Source organism: Myotis myotis, unplaced genomic scaffold, assembly GCF_014108235.1.
Source record: "Myotis myotis isolate mMyoMyo1 unplaced genomic scaffold, mMyoMyo1.p scaffold_m19_p_2, whole genome shotgun sequence".
In the NCBI taxonomy this organism is placed as follows: domain Eukaryota; kingdom Metazoa; phylum Chordata; class Mammalia; order Chiroptera; family Vespertilionidae; genus Myotis; species Myotis myotis.
Genome location: NW_023416324.1, coordinates 53,092,151 through 53,117,989, shown reverse-complemented (window position 1 = coordinate 53,117,989; position 25,839 = coordinate 53,092,151). Strand labels below are relative to the sequence as shown.

The 25,839-nt window shown below is 39.2% G+C and overlaps 1 protein-coding gene across 2 annotated transcripts in view; it reads right to left on the bottom strand.

The window, feature by feature from the left end:
* The window catches only part of LOC118676383 (serine/threonine-protein kinase TNNI3K), a 313,120-nt gene that overhangs the window by 172,990 nt on the left and 114,291 nt on the right, over positions 1–25,839 (bottom strand). For both annotated transcript variants that reach the window (XM_036350223.1, XM_036350224.1), the window contains 7 exons: positions 23,003–23,147; positions 22,812–22,916; positions 20,049–20,143; positions 19,292–19,441; positions 1,480–1,566; positions 852–908; positions 16–108 (listed from right to left, as the gene is read on the bottom strand). In XM_036350223.1, the coding sequence (XP_036206116.1) occupies positions 16–108; positions 852–908; positions 1,480–1,566; positions 19,292–19,441; positions 20,049–20,143; positions 22,812–22,916; positions 23,003–23,147 (732 nt within the window). The remainder of the gene's footprint in view (positions 1–15; positions 109–851; positions 909–1,479; positions 1,567–19,291; positions 19,442–20,048; positions 20,144–22,811; positions 22,917–23,002; positions 23,148–25,839) is intronic.

Genomic DNA, 25,839 nt, shown 5'->3' with positions numbered 1-25,839 from the left:
AATTTCTTAGGTTACCTGAGCCGATAATCTCATGGAACTCAATTTCTGAGAGTTGAAGATGGAAATGTGAAGGTAATCCAGCCCTTAGGAGGAGAACATCTGCCTTCTCTGCAAACAGAAATTGTTTTATTTTTTAAGATAAAAAGCACACATGTGGGTGTGCACAAGTGCATGTGGAAATATAAATTACAGAACCAAAAATATCATTCCTTAGTAACATTTACTTTTTCAGCTATCATTGACTACTAGGAGATATGAAAACCTTATTACAAATGATCCCTGCATTAAAAGGATGTTAGTTCTCTCTATGTTACCCAACCTTTGTTAGCAGGGCCAAGAGTTTATTCCTGATCTGATCAACAACTAGCTTGTCTGTGTACCATGGCAATCCTGGAGCACAGTCCATACCACATCATGATAAAGAATCTTATCTGGTCAAGCCCTGCAACCCATCACAATAGGCTTAGCCAAAGACCCATAGACTAAATCTCAAAGGGATACATACCGATTCGATATCAGGAAATAAGCACATGAATCATTCAGAGGAAACATCCAAAACCAAAAAATAATTTTAAAAACTTCAAGTTCTAGGTAGTTTAACTGTTTAACTAAGTTGGAACTCTATTTTTTTTACATTGAATTAAAACTTTCAGGTATACCTTCATGAACAGAGGCATATGCAAAATACTACAGCAAGTGAGGTTACAGAAAGAATGGTATGTTGATAGTATTGTTTATACTTACAAAACAGTCATCATTTGTACTATATAAAACAAAATAGAAAGTTATCATAGTTGAGGCAATAGTTATCCTTAGTAATAAAATATAATAATTGTACCATATTAAAATACCTTTTGTCATGCTTTTGATCTTCCCCAAGGGGGATGGAACAGACACATAGGAGCCATCTAGAAATCAAATTACATTATAGTGTTGAAAGTAGCAATCAGATGTTTGTTTGTTTGTTTGTCTTTTTTTTTCCTACATGGAAGTTAAACATTATAGAAAAAGCAGGTGACATATTTGCTAGGAAAACCAAGTCAGTCTATAGCTTAAACTGTAGACTGGACACTAAAACTGTACAGCAAATATTTATTTAGAAAGCACATAGAAATATTAGAAATCCAAGGTCTAGCAGACTACAGCAGATTTAACTGTGTCTGGATATGAGCATTCCTTGATGCTTAATAGGTAATTGAAAAGGAAAATGATTGCTCTCAGTCTTCCCAGGCTTTCCTAGTTATGAACAAGCCTCATAAACATCCTGTCCAGGAAATGTTAAACTTGAAGGAATTGTAGATTGGTGAGTTAGGAAGTAGGGGGCTTATTTATTTTCAGCCTCACTCAGCCATAAATTTTCTTAAAATAAAGCTTATCTGACATGCTCTCCTCCCTCATCCCAGAATGATAGAAATAGAAACAGGTTTATCTTCAGGATAATATTGCACTAACAACAAAAACTGAATAAGGACGAGGTACCTCCTCCAGGTTGAGAATATTCATTACAGGGCAGTTCATCCTGTGGTCTCTTATAATGCTTCAGGAGTGTGACAATTGCATCATGTCCTTCATGAAAAGAGAAAAAGGACAGAGGGTCTTAACGTTTGTTTGACTTATTCAGCTTACCAACCAATCCAAAAATGACCAGAGGTAGCTTGAAACATAGGAGATAATATATTGCAATAGAAATTTAGTTCACTCATTCATTCATTCATTCATTCATTCAGTCAGTCAGTCATTCATTCAAAATAACTCATTAAGATTCTACGAGATGCGGCACTATGTGAGGCACTATGTTGGGTACTGGGGACACAATGAACAAGGCAACTATGGTCCTACCCTTAAGCAGCCTACTGGAGTTGAACAAATAATATGAATGGTGAGAATGTCTAACTGAGGAAAAATCAAGAGTTATGGGAGTATATATTAAGGGGACCATTATACTGGTGAGCAGCACTTATGGTAACCAGGAAGGAGAGATGCATTTGCTGTGATTGAGCTACATGTGGTTGGCAACTACAGGATCACATGGCACTAAGATAATTTACATACGTCTTTGTGGAAGGAGACAGTTGGTTGCCCCCCAATATTTGTGCTCCTTATTCATGGAGTGATTTTGTCTCTGGGACAATAGTTCCCCATCCCCTTTGCATCCTATTGTGGTCTTGTGGTTAATTAACCCCAAGGGATCATGAGCAAAATGTGAATTCTAAGCCTGGGATTTAAGAAACCGGTGAGCCTTCCCTACTCCCCCAGTTGGCTGGCTGGATGCAGACGTTTCTGAAGCCTTAGGGGATAGGATAAAGTCACCCACTGACTGAAATGCTTGCCCTGGGATGTTACACAACTGAGATATAAATTTCTATTATGTACAACCCCCACCAAAATTGTGGGGTTTACTAATTGCAGGAGAGAATTTAGTGTGAAATATTAAAGATGCTAAGTGTTCATCTGAGTAGACCAATGATTTTAAATAGAGCTAAACTTTGATACTATGTTATGTTTTCACCATAAAAAAATAATCTACTGTAACTAATTTGTGGAGGAGGAAAACAAAGTCAACCTTAAAGACCCTGCCAAGAGTCTTGTGAAGTGCAAAAGAACACACTGCAAAAATGGCAGACTTTAGGAACTGGAAAAGCAATTCCTGAATAACTACAAAGGGTTCATAGTTCACATAGGTTCAGAATACCCCTAGCTAATGTATAGAGTATATCCTGAGAGTCATGCCTGCTTATCAAGTCCTCTCTTCAAAAAAATTTTTTTTAATTCAACTAACAGAGCATGCAAGATCATGAGATAGAATAAGATATTTACTAGCACTAAAAGCTTTTCCAAATGTAACATTTCAAGATCAATTTCTTCAAGAAAAAACACACACAACAAAAAAAAATTGTGTTTACAACTTGTAATAAAACTAAAATCTACAGTTAACAGCAGTATCTATTTTCTTTTCATCCATATCTTTTATTTATGACTGGTGGATCTGTGATTTTCTCAAATTATAACTATAGGTCATAACGAAATAATGGGGAGCTAGTACTATTAGCACTCTTTCTCTGGACTCTCCTGTGCTCACAATCAGTGAGACTACAAGACCCAAATGCCATTACCTAACAGGAAAACCTACAAAGAAAGAGCTTACGAGACAGAAGGAACAGATACTGTGAAGGTCCCAAAATGGGAGCAGACAGGTCATGTTCAGGAAATGAAGGAAGGCCAGTATGACTGGTACCCTGCAAACAAGAAAGAGAATGGTACCAGACTTGCTTGGAGAAGTAGGTAAGCACACATCATGTGGAATAGTGCCTCACCAATGTCTTAGTGTATATAAGAATTGCCTGGAGTACATGTTAAACCACAGATTCCTAAGTGCAACCCTCAGACATTCTGATTTACATGGTCTGTCCCCAGCATTACTTTTCTAACAAAGTCCCAGGTATGCTGATCAGCTGTTTACCCTTTATACTATTGATGTGGAGATTTATTGGCTAGGATAAGGAGTTTGGATTTTAATGTAAGGGAAATGGGGAGCCACTAAGGATTTTAATTAGTTGAAGATATGCTTTATTTTTCTTAAAAAAAAATCCCCATTCTCCCAGCTGGCATGGCTCAGTGGTTGAGCATTGACCTATGAACCAGGAGGTCATGGTTTGATTCCCAGTCAGGGCACATGCCCAGGTTGTGACTTGATCCCTGGTGTGGGGCATGCAGGAGACAGCCGATCAATGATTCTCTCTCATCACTGATGTTTCTATCTAATTCTCCCTCTCCCTTCCTCTCTGAAATCAACAAAAATATATTTCTAAAATATCCCCATTTACAGATTAGAACTGATGATGTGTCTTCATTAGGCTGTTGTAAAGATTAGGTAAGATAATATTTGTAATATGCCTAACAGTTCTAATACGTAAATATGCCCTTTGGATCTTTTCAAGTCTTACTATTTTGCCCTAAGAATTGTAAAGGAACTTGGTAACTCCTTTATGGAACTTCAGATACATTTCATAAATACCAATATATTTGATTTCTATTACTGCTACTGTTAATTACCGCAAGCTTAGTGGCTTAAACAATACGGTTTTATTATGTTACTAGAGGCCCAGTGCACGAATTCGTGCATCGGTGGGGTCCCTCGGCCTGGCCAGGGATCGGGGCTGATGGGTGCCGCAGGAGGTTGGTCAGCTGGGGGGAGGGGCTGTGGGAGGTTGGCTGTGGGAGTGCACTGACCACCAGGGGGCAGCTCCTGCATTGAGCGTCTGCCCCCTGGTGGTCAGTGCGCATCATAGCGACTGGTCATTAGGTCACTTAGGCTTTTATAGATAGATAGATAGATAGATAGATAGATAGATAGATAGATAGATAGTTCTGGTGGTCAGAAGTCAAACACGGGTCTCACTAGGCTAAAATCAAAGCATTGGCAGGGCTGCTTTCCTTTCTAGAGGTCTAGGGGGAAGTCAGTTTCCTTGCCTTTTCCGACTTCCAGAGGCACCAACACCCTTGGCTCTGGGCCCTCTTTCTACATCTTTCTTCAAAGTGCTCACTGTCTGTCTGGGTCCTTTGCACAGCATGTCACTCTGACCTTGGCTTGTGCCTCCCCCTTTCACACTTCAGGACCCCTGTTCTTACATTGGGCCCACAGGATAATCCAGCATGATCTCTCTCTGAAAATCAGCTAATTAGCAGCCTTAATCCCCTTTGCCATGTAGGACAGTGTACTCACAGGTTCCAGGTATTAGGACCTGGGCATCTATGGGGCCCATTACTCTGCCTACCACGCCCAAAGGGATGAAAATTTTAGTGCCCTTTGTGTGTTGGTGCTGCCTCCTGTTGAGCACCTCCCATTCTTCTCCATCTTTGAAGGCTATTTAGCCTCAGAACAAAAGTAATATCATAAAAAATAAATAAATAATAATAATAAAAATCTGGGATTAAAATACCCCTTCATCTGTCCCATTGCTGGATTCCTAGGTTCTGAAGTTCTGTCTGCTCCTCCCCATACATTCTGCACCCACTTTAATAGGACCTGTGGTGCTTTTGGAGCTGTTCTTTTACTTAATTTGGTCTTCAAGGGTTTGGGACCAGGAATAAAAACAAAACACACACACAAATGTTTTCCTTATTTCTGTTATTCCTAAGAGAGGCATCTTTGGGGAAAGAAAACAACCCAAATCCCAAGCATTTACTCAAGCACAACAGAGCTTAATTCACCGAGCCCACTCCTCGCCTGGCCTGTCTCAGCTCCTCTGTTGGACTGACTGCGGCTGACAAGCCAAGAGAGGACTCCTGCTCTCCCTAGCGAAGCAGAAATCCACATCTTGAATCCTGAATGCCTGCGTAAGTCCGTGATCACACCCTCGACGTTACCTTTCATTTCAACAGCTCTCTTGGCGCCACTTGCTCTGAGCAGTTTTAATTTCCTGCCAGCACAGTGGCACGATTTGCTGGCATTTTCTTTGGGATGCTTTTCATCAAGAGCCTAATGAGTGCCTGGGTTCTGGCTGATGATAAGCATGAGGCTGCCAGAGAAATGCCAAGAGGCCCTCTCAGTTCTGGAAGGCATCTCCGCCTGATTTCCCACCGCCTGTTAACAGTGGGCAAAGGCATACACGTATGGGAAATTCTCCACAGCTATCACCACTCTGACAAACTACCAATGTGTATGCAAGGAAACCTGAAGACTCCTAGCGCCTAGATCCCTGAAACATGGCCACAAACAGTTAAGCAGAAAAAAATGCTCTGATGGAACTCACTAAATAGATGTGTTAAGCCAAACTCCTGATAATGGATTCACCCTCATAACCAAGGTACACTAATGGAACACATCCAGAGATAATCAAACTTCCACTAATTAAATAAAATGTTTTCCTATATCTCAGAATTTACTATCTACATCCAAGCATTTTACCCAAATAGGAGATTGCTATGCTATTAGCCTAATGCAGCTATAATAATGATTTGTACTTTCAGAGTATGATTCATTGGAGCCCCTGAGGGTTTTTGGCAAATGAGACTCTACTGCTGGCTTGAAGTCTCTTTCATTGCTTGCTCCCCACTCTTCCAGTCCTGTGTGTATTCCCCATATTTCATGCTTTCCCTTTAATTTGTCTTTTTCTTGTATCCCTTCACTCCTTATACCTGGAGAGATTCCCCCCATCCCATTCAAGGCTCTTTGCTTTCAACTTTCTGAATAGCTCTTTATTTTAAAATCTGCTTTTTTTTTTTTTAAGGCTACAAGTCCACCCAAAGGGCTATTACAAAGACAATTTAGTATCTACCTCATGGTCATGTACTCAACAGAGGATTCATATATTATTCAAGAAGAAAATGTATAAATTGTATTATTTTCCTATAGTTGTTTCTCTGTCCCACCATTTTAACTTAGGAACAATGAATGCTATTTATTGCTATGAGAGATTATGTTAAGAACATAGAAGAAACCTTAGTATAAAAATTATTTTTAAGAATCAAGTCTGAATATTAATGTTAGGTCGGAGGGAGCCCAGGATCAGGTGGATGCATGCAGATGTGTGAGGAGATAATGGACCCTCCCTGGAATTCCTAACAGGTCAGCGTGCTAGACAGATGGCCACACAGATACCTGCGCCTCCCTGGAATCCACAACGACCCCCACACAGATACTGACTCCTTCCTGAATACCTTGCTGGCCCCCCTCCCCCCCAACCCCGTGGTGGGAACTTCCTCAGCTCATGTCCCTGCCCCTCATTAAACACCTGTATGAAAAGAAACCCCCCTTCCCTGTTGGTGCGAATCCACTGGCCCTGCCTTTGGGGTTCCTGGGTCGCCCGAGGATGCAGATTAAACCTTTCCTTTCCTTTCTTTCTTTCTGGATGACTCGACTCTCTTTGTTTCCTGCGCCACTAACCTAACAGATACCAGTATTGAAATCTTCTGCCTGACCTTGTAACTCTGAGGCCTGTTAGGTCCAAGGTTAAGCAGAGAACTTAGAGACTTGGTCTTGATTAGAGAAACCAAGGAATTTCTATTTGACCTTATAGGTCCCACATGTCCAGGTCATCAAAGGAGCAGTCTGCCTCAAAGAATAAATCATTCACAGCAATGATTGGATAAGATTTTGCTCAATTTTCCACTATCTTCTCATCATTTTAAAAACTAACTTTCCAGAAGTTGAAAGGGGGATCAGAGGGCGGCTCCTGATGGTTGCCCTTATGACTCATCTTCCTCCTGTCAGTCCTGGTCCCACACACTGTCAGTTAAATCGGAGGCAACGGAAATTCCAAACTTGCTACATATTCTCATGACTTGAATCTGAAAGGTGTTTAATATTGTATCACAGAGAAGGAGCCCGCAAACCCTGTCCTCCACTGTCTTTGTCCCTAATCACCAGGCCCAAAGAAGAATCCACCAGTCCTTCACCGTGAGATAAGAATGCACAAGCATGAATGCTTTTGCAAAAGAACATTATATTCATATTAAATCACTTTAGTTTTCCTCTTTCATTTTTTTTTCCTCTCCTTCCCATTGGCCATTCTTTCCCCTTTCCTTTCCTTCCACAAATATTTATTGAGCACCCATTAGGAAGCAGCTCAAATAACATCTTCCCAGGGAAGCCCTCCATGGCTTCTCAATTTTAAATTGTGTCCTTGAACTTTTTACTCACCATTGCATTTCCTATTTTATTCATAGCACTCACCATTATCTGAGAGTTTCTATTTGTTTTCTTGCTTGCAGCCTAGTTCTTCCTGCTAGAAAAGCAGACTTCCTAAGAGCAGGGAGATATTGTCTGTCTAACTCACTGTTTTACTGCAGTTCCCAGGACAATGACTATCATATAGCAGGTGTGTAATACATTTTTGTTTGAATGTTTGATTGGTACAAGATAATGTTGAAATGTTCTTTACTCCTATAAAGAATTCTGTCTAATAGAAAAGAAAAACTAATTGTGTAAATGTTCACTCAGATTTTATTGAGCCAAGCTCCAGGAAGGAAAGGTGAAGGATGCTGCGCATGTGCTTATTTTACAATAGGCTAAGGGTGAGGGAAGAGCTCCTTGGGGAATTGTTTTTCGAGTTGACTTGAAAGATCAGTGTGAGTTGATTAAACAAAAAGAGTGGAGACAAGCACCCCAGCAAAATTTTTATAGTTCCAATGCATAGAAAGAAGAGCTTTTGAGGAGGAATATAGAGGACAACCTTGTGGGGGTGGGGGTGGGAGGTTAGCAATCTGAATCTGTGCCAGTGACCAGTGTCTTAGTGCACATTCTTGTTAGCCTATAATTAAGTCATTGACCCTTCCTTATGCAATAGTCTGTTTCCCTGGGTGCTCCCAGTTCGCAGGAGCCACTGGCCAGGAATTTTGCAGCTTGGCTGGAGGCAGGGGGGGTGGGGGGGGGGGAAGAGGGGGTGGGCGGGGGTGTTGTTGCCGGCACCACCCAGGCCAGGCATTTAGATACAATCTAACTTCCCTATTCTAACTGACTCAGGAGGGGCTGTGAAAGCCTGCCACAAAAGCCAGGAAGGAAGGAAACAAAGAATTTAGAAATATATATATAGGGGGTGATCTCATTGTACTGGTTGTTCAGGCTTTGGATCTTCGAATCCCCTGAGCCAGCAGCACCGCTTTAAAAAGGGATTTTCCTGAACCTCCAGTCTCCAGTACTCCTTGTGTATTTTCTGGTCACCTGGTAAATTCTGCAACACTTTATTTGGAGCATTCTTGAAATATTTCTTCCTATTAATTTGAGTATAAGGATAGTGCAGTTAATTAGAAACCTGTTATATTTAAAGAAATATCTACAGAGACAATGGAATAGTGGTAATTAGTATTCTTGAGAACATCAACTATACTACAACTGACCAGATGCCATCTAGTGACACACGGAATAGAATGTTATAACTGAAATATCTGCTCATCTTCAATTTCACCTCAACAAACATGTATTGAGCATCTATTGGGAATCAGCCATTGAATTAAGTTTCTGAAAGGCAAAATTTAATGGTTCAGATGCTTGCTCTCAAGATGTTTACAATTTAGCAGGAGAGAGAATATTTTAATCTGAAGTGATAAAAACAGAGATCGAGATGTGCATATGGGACAATAAAACATAAAGAAAAGACATGTGGACTGTCAGGGAAGACTTTCTGGAAGAGAGGGTCCATAAACTGAACCTTGAAGGCCAAGTAGAAATCAGAAATGTGAAGAGTGAAGTGGGGTGGAGAGAATGGAAGGGTGTGGAAAGGCATGATAAAAGGCTTGGAAACATGGAATCATGTGATATGTGTAGGGACAACCAATACTTTTGTATTGTCGTCATGTGAATAGATATGGTTGAAAGGAGCTTTTAGGGGTAAAATAGGCAGATTTAGGAATTAGGGGGTCCATGGGAAAGAACTGCAAGCCTGCAAATCTGGGGGGCTGGGAGCTGCCAAAAGGCATACATTCACAGAATACGGAGGCTGGGAGCTGCCAAAAGGTATACATTCACAGAATAAAGAAAGAAGAAGCCACTCATTCACAGACTAAAGGAAAAGGAAGCCACTTATTCACAAAATAAAGGGAAAGAAAGCCACTCATTCACAGAATAAAGGAAAAGGAAGCCACTTATTCACAAAATAAAGGGAAAGAAAGCCACTCATTCACAGAATAAAGGGGAAAGTCACAGAGGAAAACAAAAGGGGGAAAAAGAGGAGGACCCCACTTGTGGTTTGAGTCTTGAAGCTACTATAGTGACCAATCAGAGGGAATATCAGTACACAAAGAACCGCAGCCTTTATAAACCTTAGGAAAGAGGCACTTAGTGGCTTAGTGGGTCTCTCTTCCCCTCCCCACGTGGTTGTTTCCCAGTGAATTTCTACCTTTTCCTATACCACCTCTTGTTGGTGGCTTCATTCTTCAAATCCACCTGGACAGGGACCCACGAAATCACCTTTGCATCCTGCCCAGAGGAAAACAATGCATTTCAGTTTAATTTCCGCATTCCACTGTCTCACAGGGTGACTGTTCAGATTTGATGAGTTAATGCACATAGAACAGCGGTTCTCAACCTGTGGGTTGCGACCCCTTTCCTTTGGTGGTCGAACGACCCTTTCACATGCCTAAGACCATCCTGCATATCAGATATTTACATTACAATTCATAACAGTAGCAACATTACAGTTATGAAGTAGCAACGAAAATAATTTTATGGTTGGGTCACAACATGAGGAACTGTATTTAAAGGGCCAGAAGGTTGAGAACCACTGACATAGAGTATTTCCAAGGTGCCTGTCACAGAGCGAATATCCAGTGAATAGTGATCTAGTGAATGTGATGAAGCTTGTGGCATGTGAGGTCATCCAGGTAACAGGAATAACTGAATATGAGGTCTGAGAGGTAGGAAAGGCACAGGATATGCCATGATAGAAAACCGGGACCTTTTCCTATAGGTGACTGTGGGTCAGTGAAGGATTGTTAAGCTGGAAAATAATATGGTCCTATTTGTACCTTGAATATATCTCTGACTATAGTTGGAAAATGGATTCAAAAGATGCTGAAGATTTTTTTTTTAAAGTTTAGTTATGAGACTATAAAATGGATCAGGGTATGGATGGACTAAAATGGTGGTAGCAAAAATAAAGAATGGATTCAAATATATCTATGTAGTAAAATGAATAAGACTTCTTCATTGAATGAATATTGAATGAAGGAGTAGGAGACACTGAAGGAGAAAAAGTAGTCAAGCATCAATCCAGATTTCTGACTTAGGTGACTAAGTGGGTGATAGTGCTTTTAAATGACAGAGTGAATAAGGGATACCGTAGGAGAAACTGATTGATGAAGACAAAAAAAGTGTTAAGTTCACCCACCCGGCATGGCTCAGTGGTTGAGTGTTGACCTATGAACCAGGACGTGGTTCGATTCCTGGTCAGTGTTAGGTCGCCGAAGGAGGAATGCAAGAGGCCAGAATGGTGAGGGATTACAAATGTATACGATCATCTGCACACCAGGTGGCTGAGCCTGGATGGCTCTAGCACCCAGTGATGGAGTCAGCGGCTTTTAAAAGAGTTTTGGCGGGCTTTTTCCTGGGCAGAGACTTTTTTTATGCATACCTGGTGGGAGATAATGGAATGTGGTCGCAGCAAGTAAAATGTGGTCTCAGCAAAGGGAATGTTCATAGTGAAATGGCCTAAAAAGTCAGTTCCTGGGGGAGGGGTATCAATTCAATTGCTTGATCAGCCCTAACAGTCAGGGCACATGCCTGGGTTGTGGGCTCGATCCCCAGTAGGGGGCGTACAGGAGGCACCCAATCAATGATTCTCATCATTGATGTTTCTATCTCTTTCCCTCTCCCTTCCTCTTGGAAATCAATAAGAAATATATATATTTTAAAAGTGTTAAGTTCAGTTGTAGGCGTGTTGAATTATACATGCTCCTCAGATGCCCAAATAAAGGGACTGAGTATGTCAGTTGGTGTGGTTTTAAAACATGGCTGCAGGTTTTTTTGACACTTTTCCTTGACTTTTGTAGTAAAGAGATATGAAAATTTGTGTTAAAGTTTTTAAATATTGTTTTATATATTTGTATGCTAATATACATAGTAGAGTAATAGTTTTAAATTGCTTTCATAATATTTTGATTAGTGATTTTCAAAATCTCCTTGAATTTGCTTCGGTCCTGAGGTTTTAAAATGAATGTTATTACTTGAGTCATAAATAAGAGACATCAATACACCAAAACAACACATGTTTTCATATATCCCAAGTTTGTCAGTTGTGTTTGGCAGGGATACAAACCCTTCTTGAGCAGGTTTGTAGCGGATGCCCCTCATCCAAATGCATCATTATGTCATATTTCTTTCCAGACACTAAAGCAAGTTGTAAATTAGGAAAGACCATGAGGTTTGGGAGTTATGTGGAACTTGACTGAACCTCTGCTACACACTTAATAACAGATACCACCATTTTTATTGAGAATTTATGTTCCAGACATTTACATCTTATCCCTAATCCTCAGCAGAATTCTGTAAAGTTGTTATTAATTTATTCATTTTAAGATTAAAGATGAAGGCTTAGGGAGGTTAAATAACTTGTCCAAGATAATTAATTATTAAGGATAAGATTGGGACTTAGATCTATCTGATTCTAGAGTCAGATGGAAAGAGACTGACCTCTGTAATAAGATAGACCTCTGTTTGGTACCAGCTCTCCACTGAAGAGCTATGTGGTTTGGGCAAGTGTAACTTAACAGCTCTAAGTCTTAAACTATCCAATAGAAAGAAACTACCAATTTAAAGGGTTACTTTGATAAATGCATATATAATAGGTGCTTAATGAATGTACTTTCGCTTCCATTATCCATTTTAATATGTTGTTTCTTACATATTATGTTTCAAAAGTATTTTCATAGTAACTCCATAAAAAAATGGAAGTTTTTCCTCTTCTAATGAGAATTGGTATTGTTTTATTTATTTTTAAAGGAGAGAGTAACAAATATGTAGAAAGGTAACCAGTATACACAAAATCACACATAGTTTTTTAAATACAATTTGAATCCTTTGTGTTGTCCTTCCTCTACCCCACCCTAATCCATGCAAGCACACTAAACTAGATCCACTAAATTAATTAGGCTCACTAAACTCAAATATAGAATTCAATATAGAATTCAATATAGAAGAAACTTGAATACTTATAATTTCATTGATGAAAATTTATCAAAACATTTAATGAATCCACCTCATCTTCCTTCTACTCCTCTGACACCAGTACCTCTTAGTTATTTTTAACTGGCTGAAAACTATAGAAATTCACCATGGTAAGACTTTATTACTTTTTGAGAATACACTATAGTATGTTTACTATAAATAATTCACACCATACTACACTTGTAAAAACGAATGAACAAAGTATACATCATGCAATAGGAGCCTTGATTTTTATTGTTTTTGCTCACTTACTCACTGATTCTCCAACTGCAGCTCCCTGTCACTGTGAATTAGAGTGGGACTGCTGTATACAAATATTGTATTCTGGGTAATTAGATATTGGCATAGGACCCTCTGCAAATTACTTTAACTGATGTCAGTGCTGAAGCAAATAAGACGTTTTAGCAAAACAGAGTTTCAGTTCTGTTTCTAGTTTGGGTGATTTTCTGGCCCTAAACAGCCTGCCATAAAGGAGTGCTTTTCTTTGTCAAAGGCAGCCTTTTCAAATCTAACTGCCAGACACACTATTGAGCTATGTGTTCAATTCTAATTGGTTGAGATCTTTTCAATTTGGCAGTTTCATCTTTAATGCAATGGATGTAAGATTATGTGTAGGTCTTTTCAATGGTTTTTCCATACTGGTGATTAGGGCAGAGGATTTGAACATAAGCAGGCTGCTGGCTATTTCTTCTGGCCAATTTAAATTGATTCATACAAGTCCTTTGTAACTCAGGGAAAGGGCAGAACAAATCCAAGCGAGTGAGACAGCTATCGCTACTTTCAGATGGCGTGGAAAAAAAAGATTGGCGGGGGGAGACAGACTTAAGGATGGGAAACACTCTAAATATTGTAAAATTGGAGCTCTGAGCAGACTGGTAGAGAAATACTGAAACTTAACCAGTAGGCTTCTGTGTAGAATCAAGGTCACAGAAAAAATTATTTCCAGGATTTATTTTAATATCTTTAGGTTAAAAGGGCTATGTAAATAAAGAAACAACAAAATAAAAACAGACTCATAAGAAACAGAGATCAAAGAAATGGTTACCAGAGAGGGTGAAAGAATGGGTGAAAAGTTGCATAGTGTCAGATGATTATTAGAATTAGTGGGGTGATCACATTGGGTATAAAAGTGTCAAATCACTAAATTGTACACCTGAAACTAATATAACTAATACAATATAGTGCACCAACTATATCTAAATAAAAATAAGAGAAACCAAGATGGCGGCATAGGTAAACACCGGAGTTTGCTGCCTCGAACAACCACTTCAAAAATACAACTAAAAGACAGAACGGACATCATCCAGAACCACAGGAAGGCTGGCTGAGTGGAAGTTCTACAACTAGGAGGAAAGAGAAAAACATACCGAGACTCAGAGGAGGCGCAGCGCTGAAGTAAAATACTAAGGTGCGGAGTGCATGCGGAGCAGGCTGGCGGCTAAGGGCGCAGTTGTCGTTTTCAATTGGGAGGGAGTCTTAGGCTCTGAGCTCCAGTTCCGGGCGAGTCTCTAGGGACCCAGATTCATACGGGAGAAGCGGGACTGTCTGGCATCGGTCAGAACCCTAGGGAAGCTTTCTCTTGGTGGGGCTTGCAGCGATTACTGGGACACTGAGAAGCAGAGCCTCTGAGGGCAAGACTGAGAGCAGCCATAATTGCTAACCCCACCCTGTTGATCCCTTGGGACCTGCCCTGCCCAAGCCCTGCAGGGAGACTTTTGCTGGATAGCTTCAGGCAAAGGCTAGATTAGCACCTCCCTAGAGATCCAGGAGCCAGGAAGCCCAGAGGTCAGAGTGGGACCATCCAGTTTGCAGCTCCGTGGAACCATAAAAGACACACTCAGAGGGCAGACTCAGTGAGCACCAAAGCCCCATCAAAGCAAGTCTAGCCCTAGAGGGGTTTCTCCATCACAGAAGTTCTCCCATTGCAGACACAGCTGATTCTCACAGCCAATTGGCCTGGAGGTCAATTCCTCACAGTGATAACTACAACAATCAAAGCTTAACTACAACAAGACTGTGCACAAAGCCCACAAGGGGGTGCACCAAGAGTGTCTACCTCAGGTAATTGGGACTTAGCACAGAAAGGCACTCTATCGACACAGCAAAGCATAAAAAATGCCGAGACAAAGAAACAGGACACAAACAACAGAATGGGAGGAAAGCAAACTGTTGGATATAGAGTTCAAAACCACACTTTTAAGGTCTTTAAAGAACTGTCTAGAAACCGCCGATAAATTTAGTGAGATCTTCAAGAAGTCTGGAGAGACCACCGATAAATGTAGTGAGATCCTCAAGAAATCTAATGAGACCCTCGATGTTGTGATAAAGAACCAACTAGAAATTAAGCATACACTGACTGAAATAAAGAATATTAGACAGACTCCCAACAGCAGACCAGAGGGTCGCAAGAATCAAGTCAAAGATTTGAAATACGAAGAAGCAAAAAACACCCAACCAGAAAAGCAAAATGAAAAAAGAATCCAAAAATACGAAGATAGTGTAAGAAGCCTCTGGGACAGTGCAGGAGGCAGCTGATTGATGATTCTCTCTCATTGATGTTTCTAACTCTCTATCCCTCTTCCTTCCTCTCTGTAAAAATTCAATAAAATATATTTTTCAAAAAACTAAAAATGGAACTCCCATTTGACCCAGTGATCCCACTTCTAGGAATATATCCCAAGAAACTAGAAATACCAATCCGAAAGGATATATGCACCCCTATGTTCATAGCAGCACAATTCACCATAGCTAAGATTTGGAAACAGCCTAAGTGCCCATCAGCAGATGAATGGATTAAAAAACTGTGGTACATCTACACGATGGAATACTATGCTGTGGTAAAAAAAGAAGGTTCTATCCATTTGCAACAGCATGGATAGAACTGGAGAACATTATGCTAAGCAAAATAAGCCAGTCAGAGAAACATAAATATCACATGATCTCACTCATTTATGGAATATAATGGACAACATAAACTGATGAACAAAAACAGATCCAAAGACAGAGAAGCATTGGTCAGATCATCAAACCTCGGAGGGAAGGTAGGGGAGGGTGAGGATAACGGGGAGAGATCAACCAAAGGGCTTGTATGCATACATATAAGCCTAAACAATGGACACAGATAACGGGGGGAGAGGGCATGAGTGGGGGGGATGGGAGGAAATGGAGGAATAAGTATACATATGTAATACCTTCATCCATAAAGAAATTATAAATAAATAAATAAATAAGAAAAAGATAACTCTTCCAACAGTGCAAAGCACCCCTCAACATGCTATATCAGAATATCAGAGAGATCAACTGAAAGTTTTGTTTGGGTCAGGTGAAAACTTGTCTTAGAATAATTCAAAGAGCAGTTAATGTTGATGAAAAATATTCTCAATTTTCCTACTGAGAGGGTAGACTAGCATGAGCTATTCAAATTGTACCCATCCAAAATTAATCAAATAGATAGACCTTGGTTATGAGGTCCCTTCTGGTTTATCAGTCCTGGTTTATCTGTCCTGGGATAGGGCCATTTCTACATAATTCCTTTTGTATAACGAAGAAACTCCAAGTGAAGTTTTAGTGCTTCTTCTTCTCCATCTCCAACTTGCCCAGGGAAATCCTTGGTATGCCATATCCATTAATTTATTGAGTCCCTCTCTGAGCAAGAAAGGAAAGCATTTCTTTTCCTTTGTTTAAAAAATTGATTTCAGAGAGGAAGGGAGAGGGAGAGAGAGATAGAAACATCGATGACGAGAGAGAATCATCATCGATTGGTTGCCTCCTGCATGCACTCCACTGGGGATCGAGCCCATAACCCGGGCATGTGCCCCCAATCAGAATTGAACCTGGGACCCCTCAGTCCATAGGCTGACGCCTCTATCTACTGAGCCAAACTGGCTAGGGAGGAAAGCATTTCTTTATCTAAATAAAACAGGGACAGTGTACTGTTGACAATATTTTAAGAAGGCCATTTCAATCCTCCTTGAACACATGAAAATGATGCAACATTTCTCCAGCAAGAGAAAATAGCAACAATTTCATTTTGTTGGTTTGATTTGTTCTATCCTAAGAATATACCCAAACCATCCATCTGTCTCCTGAGCACTAACATTCAATTTGTTAAAATTCATGGTAATAATGAAATGCAACACTGAGGCCTAGCACATTAGTTGAACAAATAAGAGTGACAAGCATGGCATATGTTGCAGAGACCAGTGGCTAAATCCTCTAAGCTAAAGGAATTTTTGTTGTCATTTGGTAGGAACTCTTAGGAGCTTATACCATGATTTATTGTTTTATAAAGTGTGGGGATCCACAAAAACATAAAATAAAACCAGTTTTCAACTATCATTCTCAATCAACTAAACACAAACAAAGCCAGCACCTGTGAAGAGCTCGCTGCAGCAGCTATTTCTGAGCTGTCTTCCAGAAGACTAATGCTTTGTAAATAATCTTTCTCTGAAACTCAAATTTCTTAAGAGACACTGAGAATCATTTAAATAAATGTGACGTGTTGAATAACTAGAAATTAGTAAGGCCTTTGGAAGCCTCAGGATATGTAAGATTTTCCAACTGATACTCAAATATAGAACTACCTGAAATTTCTTTTATACAAAGCAATAGGTCGTTAAAGCTAACAGAAATGCTTACAGATACTTATCAAAAGACATGTACGTGAATGCTCACAGCAACAGTATTTTTTATAATCTGTAATTGAAAATTCTTCAAATGCCCCTAAAGAGTAGAATGAATAAGGACATTGTGATATAGTTGCAAACATTATACTATCCAATGAGAATGAATGATCTAGAACTATCTGCAACAATATAAATGAATCTTACAAAATGTTGGTCAAATAAAGCCAGACACAAAGACATATATAGCATTCCATTCCATTTATACATACATAAAGTGGCAAAGCTAATATATGCCCCATGAAGACAGCAGTACCCTTTTTGAGGAGTGATTGGAAGAGAATGTAAGTAGGGATTTGAGGTGCTAGCCATGATGCATTTCTTCATATGTATACTAGAGTGATTTCAGTTTGTGAACATTCATTGAACTACAATGTGCAAACATATATGTGTGTATGTACTTATACAACACAAATAAAAACAGCAGGCCTACTAGTATATCTACAAAGTCCCTACTATTCCACATTTGTTCACTTGTTTCTATTAAAGTAACTACTATGTCTTTTTTTTTTTTACTAGAAATCTTCAAACCTGTATGTTTTTCTTTCTCCTCGTCTATGTTCTTATAATAGCTGCCTATTTCTATCCATCAAACTCCATTTCTCCTTTCAATAATGGACTTTCATGTTTTATTTCAGGTAGCCTGATAAATCTTCCAGTTTAGTAATTGTTCTCCTTTAGTATGGACTTCTAAGATTCTAGCATTTAAAAAGATGAAAACACTTCTTTACATACTTTAAATTTCCTAATAAGGCAATGCAGACATCAAACTCTGACATATTTTATAGCATTTAGTGTAACTCTTTGATTTCAATTACAATGTCTATTGTTCCATGTCCTCCAAAAATTTAAACTTCATAGGGCAATGGTTCTCAACCTGTGGGTCGCGACCCCTTTGCCTAAGACCATCCTACATATCAGATATTTACATTATGATTGGTAACAGTAGCAACATTACAGTTATGAAGTAGCAACGAAAATAATTTATGGTTGGGTCACAACATGAGGAACTGTATTTAAAGGGCCAGCAGGTTGAGAACCACTGCCATAGGGCCTCATGTGTATAGAGCTCGTTTATGTACAGCTTGCTTCTAAGACACAATATATCTTAATAACAATGACAAAGATGCTAGTTCACCTTCTAATTGTCTCCAGTTTCCTTTCCCTTAAAATGAAGAATTTGTTATTAATCATCTTTATTTCTATACTACTGCTATTACCAATTTTATCATTATTAAAATACAGTTATTAGGTACTCATTTATGCCAGACACTGTTGTAAGCAATTTGCACACACTATCTCATTTACTCTTTACAATCTTGTAAAAGAGGAGTTGTTGTTGTCCTCATTTTCCAGATGAAGAAACTGAAGTTCAGCAATAATAAATAACTTGCTCAAGATAAAAGAACATGGCTTGATTTAAACCCAGGTATTCTACCATCATAGCCCCAGCTTGCACCAGTTTGCACTCCAGTAAGTTTATACTTAAACACTAATCATTAGCTACATTACTTTATCTAGTAGAGGCATTGTTAGCAGATCTGACAAACATTCCCTTTCTTTCTTTGCATTTATTTCCTTTTAAAAAATGTGTATTCACATAAAAATTTCCCCAGTATAAGAGATAAAGACTCGCTCTATATCTACTCTAAGAGAGTAACTGTCATTACCCATCACGATTTTGTTTCTCTAGTATCTAGGAATGTGAGGTCATTCTCTTTACAAAGTGCCAATACCAAGCATGCCTTCTGTTCATCTGTAGCTCAGGAGTTGTCTTCTCTACTGATGGTCTATTGGACTCTTTGATGCAAGTCTCCAGTGACTCAAATATAATTTACAGAGAAATGGGAGTGTAGAAATCATACAAGCAAAAAAAGAATTATTGATGCCATAAACTATGCACACAGTTCCATGTATTACTAGAGAGATGCAATGATGAAAAATATACCTTTTTCATAAGCCCACATCAAACATGTCTGCTCATCTTTTTCACCACTAGACCTGCTGGGATCACAGGCTACTAGATTCATATCAGCTCCATTATCCAGTAAGAACTGAACGAGGCGAATGTGACCATGGTAGCAAGCAGAGTGCAATCCTATAATAGAATAGAATGAAAGTGAAAAAGGAAAAAAGAGGAAAACAATCCCAATTTTCAAAAGACAGTCATTACCACATAATAGATTTATTGCCAGAGATACAAAGGAAGGAATTACTTCTTTGATAACGAATTAATTCCATTATTGAGCAAATAAGATATACTTTAGGCAAAAGAAGTGTACTATTCTAGTTGATCTTCTATATAGACTGCCTTTTTGTTTAGCACAATTCCTAGCATTCCTATATCCATTATAATTACCAAGAACAAAGGTAGGCATCTTTTTATATATCAAAGAACAAAGACCCAATCAAGTATTTTTCTCCATCATCCAACTAAGGGGAGAGCAGTGTGGTTTGTCTGTTCTTGGTGCAGGGCACAAGGAATTCATTGACTGGAGATACTTTAGCCCAACAGTGAAACTTCTCAAACATGGTGCTTTTTGTTATCACCATGCACCATCAATTCTAAATGATGTATTTGATAAAATATCCCTCCCCCCTGGGGTGGACCACTCCCACTCCCCCCTTTCTTCTTGAGCATACTACTTTTCTTGACAGTTTTGGATATGCCTCATAAACTAGTGACGATCTCACCACAGCCTTACCTGTGTGCCCATCTCTTCCTTGGTGGTTGATGCTTACAACATTTTGATCAAGAAGAAATTTAACCAGGTCAATGTTCTTGCCATAGGTACAAGCACTGCAAAAAATATACCATAAAAAAAATAATAAGCCCTTGTTGTAGGCTGAATTGCATGCCCCTCAAATTAATATGCTGACACTCCAACATACAAAACCTCAAAATGTGACCATATCTAAAGAGATACAATTTAAATAGGTAATTAAGTTAAAAATTGAACCATTAGAGTGGGTCCTAACCTAATATGACTGGTATCCTAATAAGAAGGGGAGATTCATACACAGTTACAGAAACAGAAGACAACCATGTGATGGCACAGGAGGAAAGTGGCCATCTGCAAGGCAAGGAGAGAGACTTCAGGAGAAACCAAACCCTCTGATGCCTTGATCTGGACTTCCAGCTTCTAGAACTGTGAGAAAATAAACATCTGGTTTTCAAGCAACAGAGTCTGTGGCATTTTGTTATGGCAGCCCTAGAAAGTAAATACAGCCTCAATTTACCCAGGCTACTCCAGATGCTGGGGTGTTTATGAGTACCTTTGCTTACCTTGATACCTTACAACAGAATTCTTTTAAGAAGAAAAGAAATCTTGTCATCTTAATGTTCCTGCTGCACCAACACAAGGCTGGTTCTTAATTAATCTTTCTTGAATAATTCATTGAGTGAATAAAAAGCTACCATCTCACTACAATAGACTTTACCAGCATTGATTAGTTGCATTATAAATAGTTCCCATAATACTATATGTCTGTGTTTACATATGTGTGTATGTTTATATATACATATGAAAACAATTACAGAAATAAATATATTGAGTGCTTGCTATATACAAAGCACTGTGATTTGTACATAAAATAATTCAGAATTGAGTAAATTTCTCATGTAAAAGGGAAGTTTACTTTATGCTTAAAATGACTAGAATAAAAACATCATGTTATTTCTAATTGCTACAGGCTTGCACAAAAATAAAACAACTGAACATACTTTTAACGCAACTTCACTAATCTTGTCAGATAAGCAATCCTCTGGAAGTGACAATCATCTTCTGATTAGAGTTGGTTCCAATTTATGTGCACTGAATAGCAAAATGATTTGAAAACTAGCCTGAGGTATCAGCCTTAACAAGCATGACCTATGGGAAAAGGGAACACCAGGAACCTGTACATATCAGTTCTGCTAATTGTCCCCTTCAGTGACAGATCCTACTGATCCATTTCAACTGAAGGTAGGATCCAAAAAGTTCTTGAATATGTTCTGTTACAGAGGGTATAGAAAACAGACAAAATATTTTGGTACTAGAACATGAAGATATATAAAAATAGTACAGGATTTTAGGCAGGTATTTATTACATGATTTTCTAGCCATAAGAATTTCTGGCAAGTTACTTAGCTTTTCTAAGCCTCTATTTTTCTCATCTGTAAAAGAGGGGTAATCCAACTGTGTAAAATAGTTATGAGGTTTAAATAAGATAATAGACACAAATAATCCGGCCTATAATCACTCCATAAGTGGTAGTTTTCTTTGCCTCCCTTTTCACGGAACTCTTGGTTGCTAAGAAAAATCTGGAAATCCAGTGGAATTTGACAGGTTGATACCTAATGCAGAAGCACAAGCTTAACTTTAGTGCAGTATGAAAAAGGGCCTCTTCATTTAATTATTTACCACAGTAATAGTGTAATAGAAACACTATGCAAATATAGAATCCCAGGCTTATTTTGTTTATTTTTTAGAGGTTATAAACTGGCCAAGACATCTGAAATGTGCAGGTAACTTATCTTATATTCAAGTTTTACTAAATTAAAATTACTCTTTTTATTTTTATAGCCAAACTAGAGGACAAGTGCATGAAATTCATGCACTGGTAGGGTCCCTAGTGGCTGCTGACTGCTGGCTGGGGCCTCCCACCCTTGCCCTGCCCTCTGGTCAAACTCCTGGACAACTCCTGATAGAGTGGACAATTTGCATACTACACTTTTATTATATAGGATAGTCACCTGCTAAAAATGAAGGTTTTAAATCTGTTCCTTATGGACACTTTAGGAAGTTATAGCTTTGAGTTATTAGCTACCTTTCCCTGTCCTCTCTCCTCCTCTCCCTCCTTTCTTTCCTTCTTTGTTGCAACTTTTCCAAATCCAGCTGCTCCTTCAGAATGCTTTTCTAGAGCAAAAAGCATATTGTAAAGGACTCTCATAGATGGTTAGAAAGGAGCTAATGCCTTCCTAGTTCTCTCACTGGCCACCCTGACTAAGCTTTTATAGCTGACAGATGGATGTCTTAGATAGGGAGATACATTTGCACATACGGTTTATGTGCTTAGTAAAAAAGTGTCACATTTAATGCTAATGAATTCCAGTAATGAGATTCTTGTAGGAGGAGGACGATGGGCACTGCCCCTTTTGGCAGCTTTCTGTGGAGTGAAGTGGAAACGAAACAATATGCTTACAGATGTTGATATGCCTGTTGCCTTGGCAACATCAGTCCCTGTCTTTGGGGCTGCTGCCAGGAATGCAGCATCTGGCACAGGCCCCATCTGTTGTACTAACTGCAGCATCTGCCTCTACCTTATCTTCTGTGCTTGTAGTTTGGGATCCTTGTCTCGCCCACCCTCTGCTCTCGCTCTCTGATTGCAACATCTGCCATTATTTGTTCTTGCAGTATGTACACAACTGCAGGTGCCATAGGGTGTCCGCTAAGTGTAGTGGCTATTGTATTTAAATATTCATTTACCTGTGAAAAGCTGTCTCACTGAAGATGTTTTCCTTAGTCAGACTTTCTGTTCCTGATATTTGGATGATTTCCCTGGCGACTTCAAGTTTGCCATTGTAGCATGCCCTAGGGTTAAAGAACATGTTCTGATCACAGTAAATAGGTGCATGCCAAATACCTGGAGGACCTATAGAATTATGCATAATACTCACAGGTGCAAAGGGGTGTCTCCATAGATATTAACAACGTGAGGCTGGACTTCTGAATCACTCTGGAGCAGGAACTTCACTATATCATGGTGTCCAAAGCGAGAGCAGAAATGAAGTGGGACGTGGTCTTCATTGTCCTGAGCATTCACTGTCATCAACGAGAGAAAAAGGTATGTCACCTGGAAGCCCTTGTTCCTTAGCCTTCTCGTGGGTAGTGTCAGGGATTTTTCCTAAGTGCCTGAGAGACTTCTAGAAATTGCCAATTAATGATAATAATAAAGGAAATTAAGTGCAACCAATTTAAAAAGTTATAATTATATTCTATTGCCTATTACCACATTAAGCAGGCTTTCTTCTAGTTCCCATAAATTCTATGGAACTCATCTAATCAAATCTACCTTGCACAATGGAATAGTTCAGGAAACTAATATGCACCTAAAAGGTGCTCATGGCTTTAATTCCACGAGTATCTCCTTTCAAATTGATTTTCTCCTCCTCTAGAGGATGTTAAAAATTACAGCTCCTGGCCAGAGCACCATTTCCGAGATTTGGGTTTAACAAGCTAGGGAGGAGCCTAGCTCTCTGTATGTTTACAACACTGTTTGGGAGGTTCCGATGTACCCTTAACTGAGAATGTTCACATTATGGTATACAGAGCAGGTGTGATAAAAACCAATGAGCTTTAGAGTGAGGCAGACCTCATTAATCCCATTACCGTGGACAGTTACTTAACATTCAATTGCTCACTCAGCAGTGGGCATTTGTCCTTCTCTTCGGCCCACCCAGCCTTATAACCTATTCTGACATTTGGTGAATTCCCTGTACGAAAAGAGGCCAAAACCATGTTCTATCATAGAAGCTGAAAATATTTCCAAGTTTCCTTTGCAGCGAGGGAACAGGACTGGCAGAGGGTGACCATATGTTCTGGTTTAGGCCTGTTAGTCTAGCATAATGTTTCATAGTGACCGTTTCACTCTCAATAGTGCCCTTGGACACTTATCTATAGGCTCTTCCAACCCACACCTTATATGAGACTCTGACATTGGAGCTGATGACACGAACAAAGCAGAGCCGAAGCTATCTGGGCAACGCAGCACTGGCGGAGCTATCTGGGCAACGCAGCACTGGCGGAGCAGCGCCAGCCCGTTTCCAGCAGGAGTGATCCAGCCCCAGACTCAGTGCCCTGCATTGCTGGTGCCAGAACCGCAAGTGGTGCTGTGTGTGCCATGCAGGGTGGCCGTGTATCTTCATAGGACTAGTTGTGGAGTGTGATTTGGGATATCGTTCTTCACTATGAGGATTCCGGACCTCGCTTTCCAACCTTGTCTTGGGGAAGGTTCTGCACTCTGCTTGATATCCTTAACATATTCCTTTTATAAATTAGCAAAAGTTAGTTTCCAGTGCCTGCAGATGAGAAGACCTGACTGATACCTATTCATTCCTCAACAAGTCTGAAATGATCGCTAGGCACCAGCACTGTGCCAGGTGTCAGATGTATTGATTTCTTCTCAGTAGCAATAGATGTAATAACACAATTGTTGCAGGGATGCTGAAAGGATTCAAGGAGAACATAATTGGAAAGCTTCTAGCATGATGCCTATCACATATTAGGCACTTAATAAAAATGTCTTCTCTCCCTTTTTACTAATTTCCCTCCTAGACATTTGCTAAGTGCTAAGACCAATAAGCTATAAATGCATAGAGTCGATACCCTCATAATAAAACTTAAAAGCTAGTTGGATTGTCAAGAATTACAGGACTAAAGTAATAATAACTGAACACCAATTCTGGATTAGCTTTAGCACAATTTTTAAAACTAAAATAACTGAATCAACTGGTCTATAGCCATTTAAAAATATGTACAGAGTGCTTTATTCAGGATAGAAAATAATAGTCCTTAACAAACCCAATTAATCCTCATATATATACAAATTGTTTGTAGAACCAAAAGAATCAAAGGGGAAAAAATTTAATGATGAATGACAGGGGAAAAAAGGGAAGAAAATAGTTAATTTAAAAATGTGTAAGTATTAGTTCATTACTACTGTACTGTTATTATAATCACCATTTGAAATGTAATGAACATGAATTGAGGCCTTGTAGCTGCTATATTTTTAGATAATTACTCTCATTTTATTTTCCTGAAAGATAATAAGCCACAGGGAAATTCTTTAGCAAAATCACTGAACTCCTTCTCCCGAAGCTGTTACTGAAAAATAAACCTTTGATTCCTTTCTATTAATGAGTGACTCAGCAGGGTGTCCTTCCTTCAGAAGAGTGTTTCTAGTTGTTTTGATTATCTTCCTTTTTATGATACTTTTCCTTTGTTCACATCCTGTTGGAAGCCAGGGAAAGTCAATACTGTGAGTCGATGCCTGAGGACAGTAGGGAGTCCAGAGCATCTGGAGGTCACATAAGAGTTCTTGAGGTCCAGAGGGGACATTGTAAAACAGAATGAAGCACAATCTTCTATTAATTCATAATTTGCCTTTGGCCATCCCTGGCCCCACCCAACATTATTCTTCTATAGTTGAATTGAGAGACTTCAAAGTAGATTATCCACTTGGTGAATTACCTGTAATGGCCTAGATATTGTTCCCATCAAAGAATATATAAATGCCAACTAAAGGGACAAGTCAGGAGAAATCTGGATCAGGTATAGAGCTTAGATGTATACACTTATATTTATGCTTCAGTCATTGTGACTTACTTAGTTTTGTCTTGGACCAATTTGCAAGGACAAGAAAAGTATATGTTATTTTATCTTCTCTGAGGAAATTGGATATATGAATGATATTCTATTTTCTCTAACTTAACATCTTATTGAAATATTTAAATAA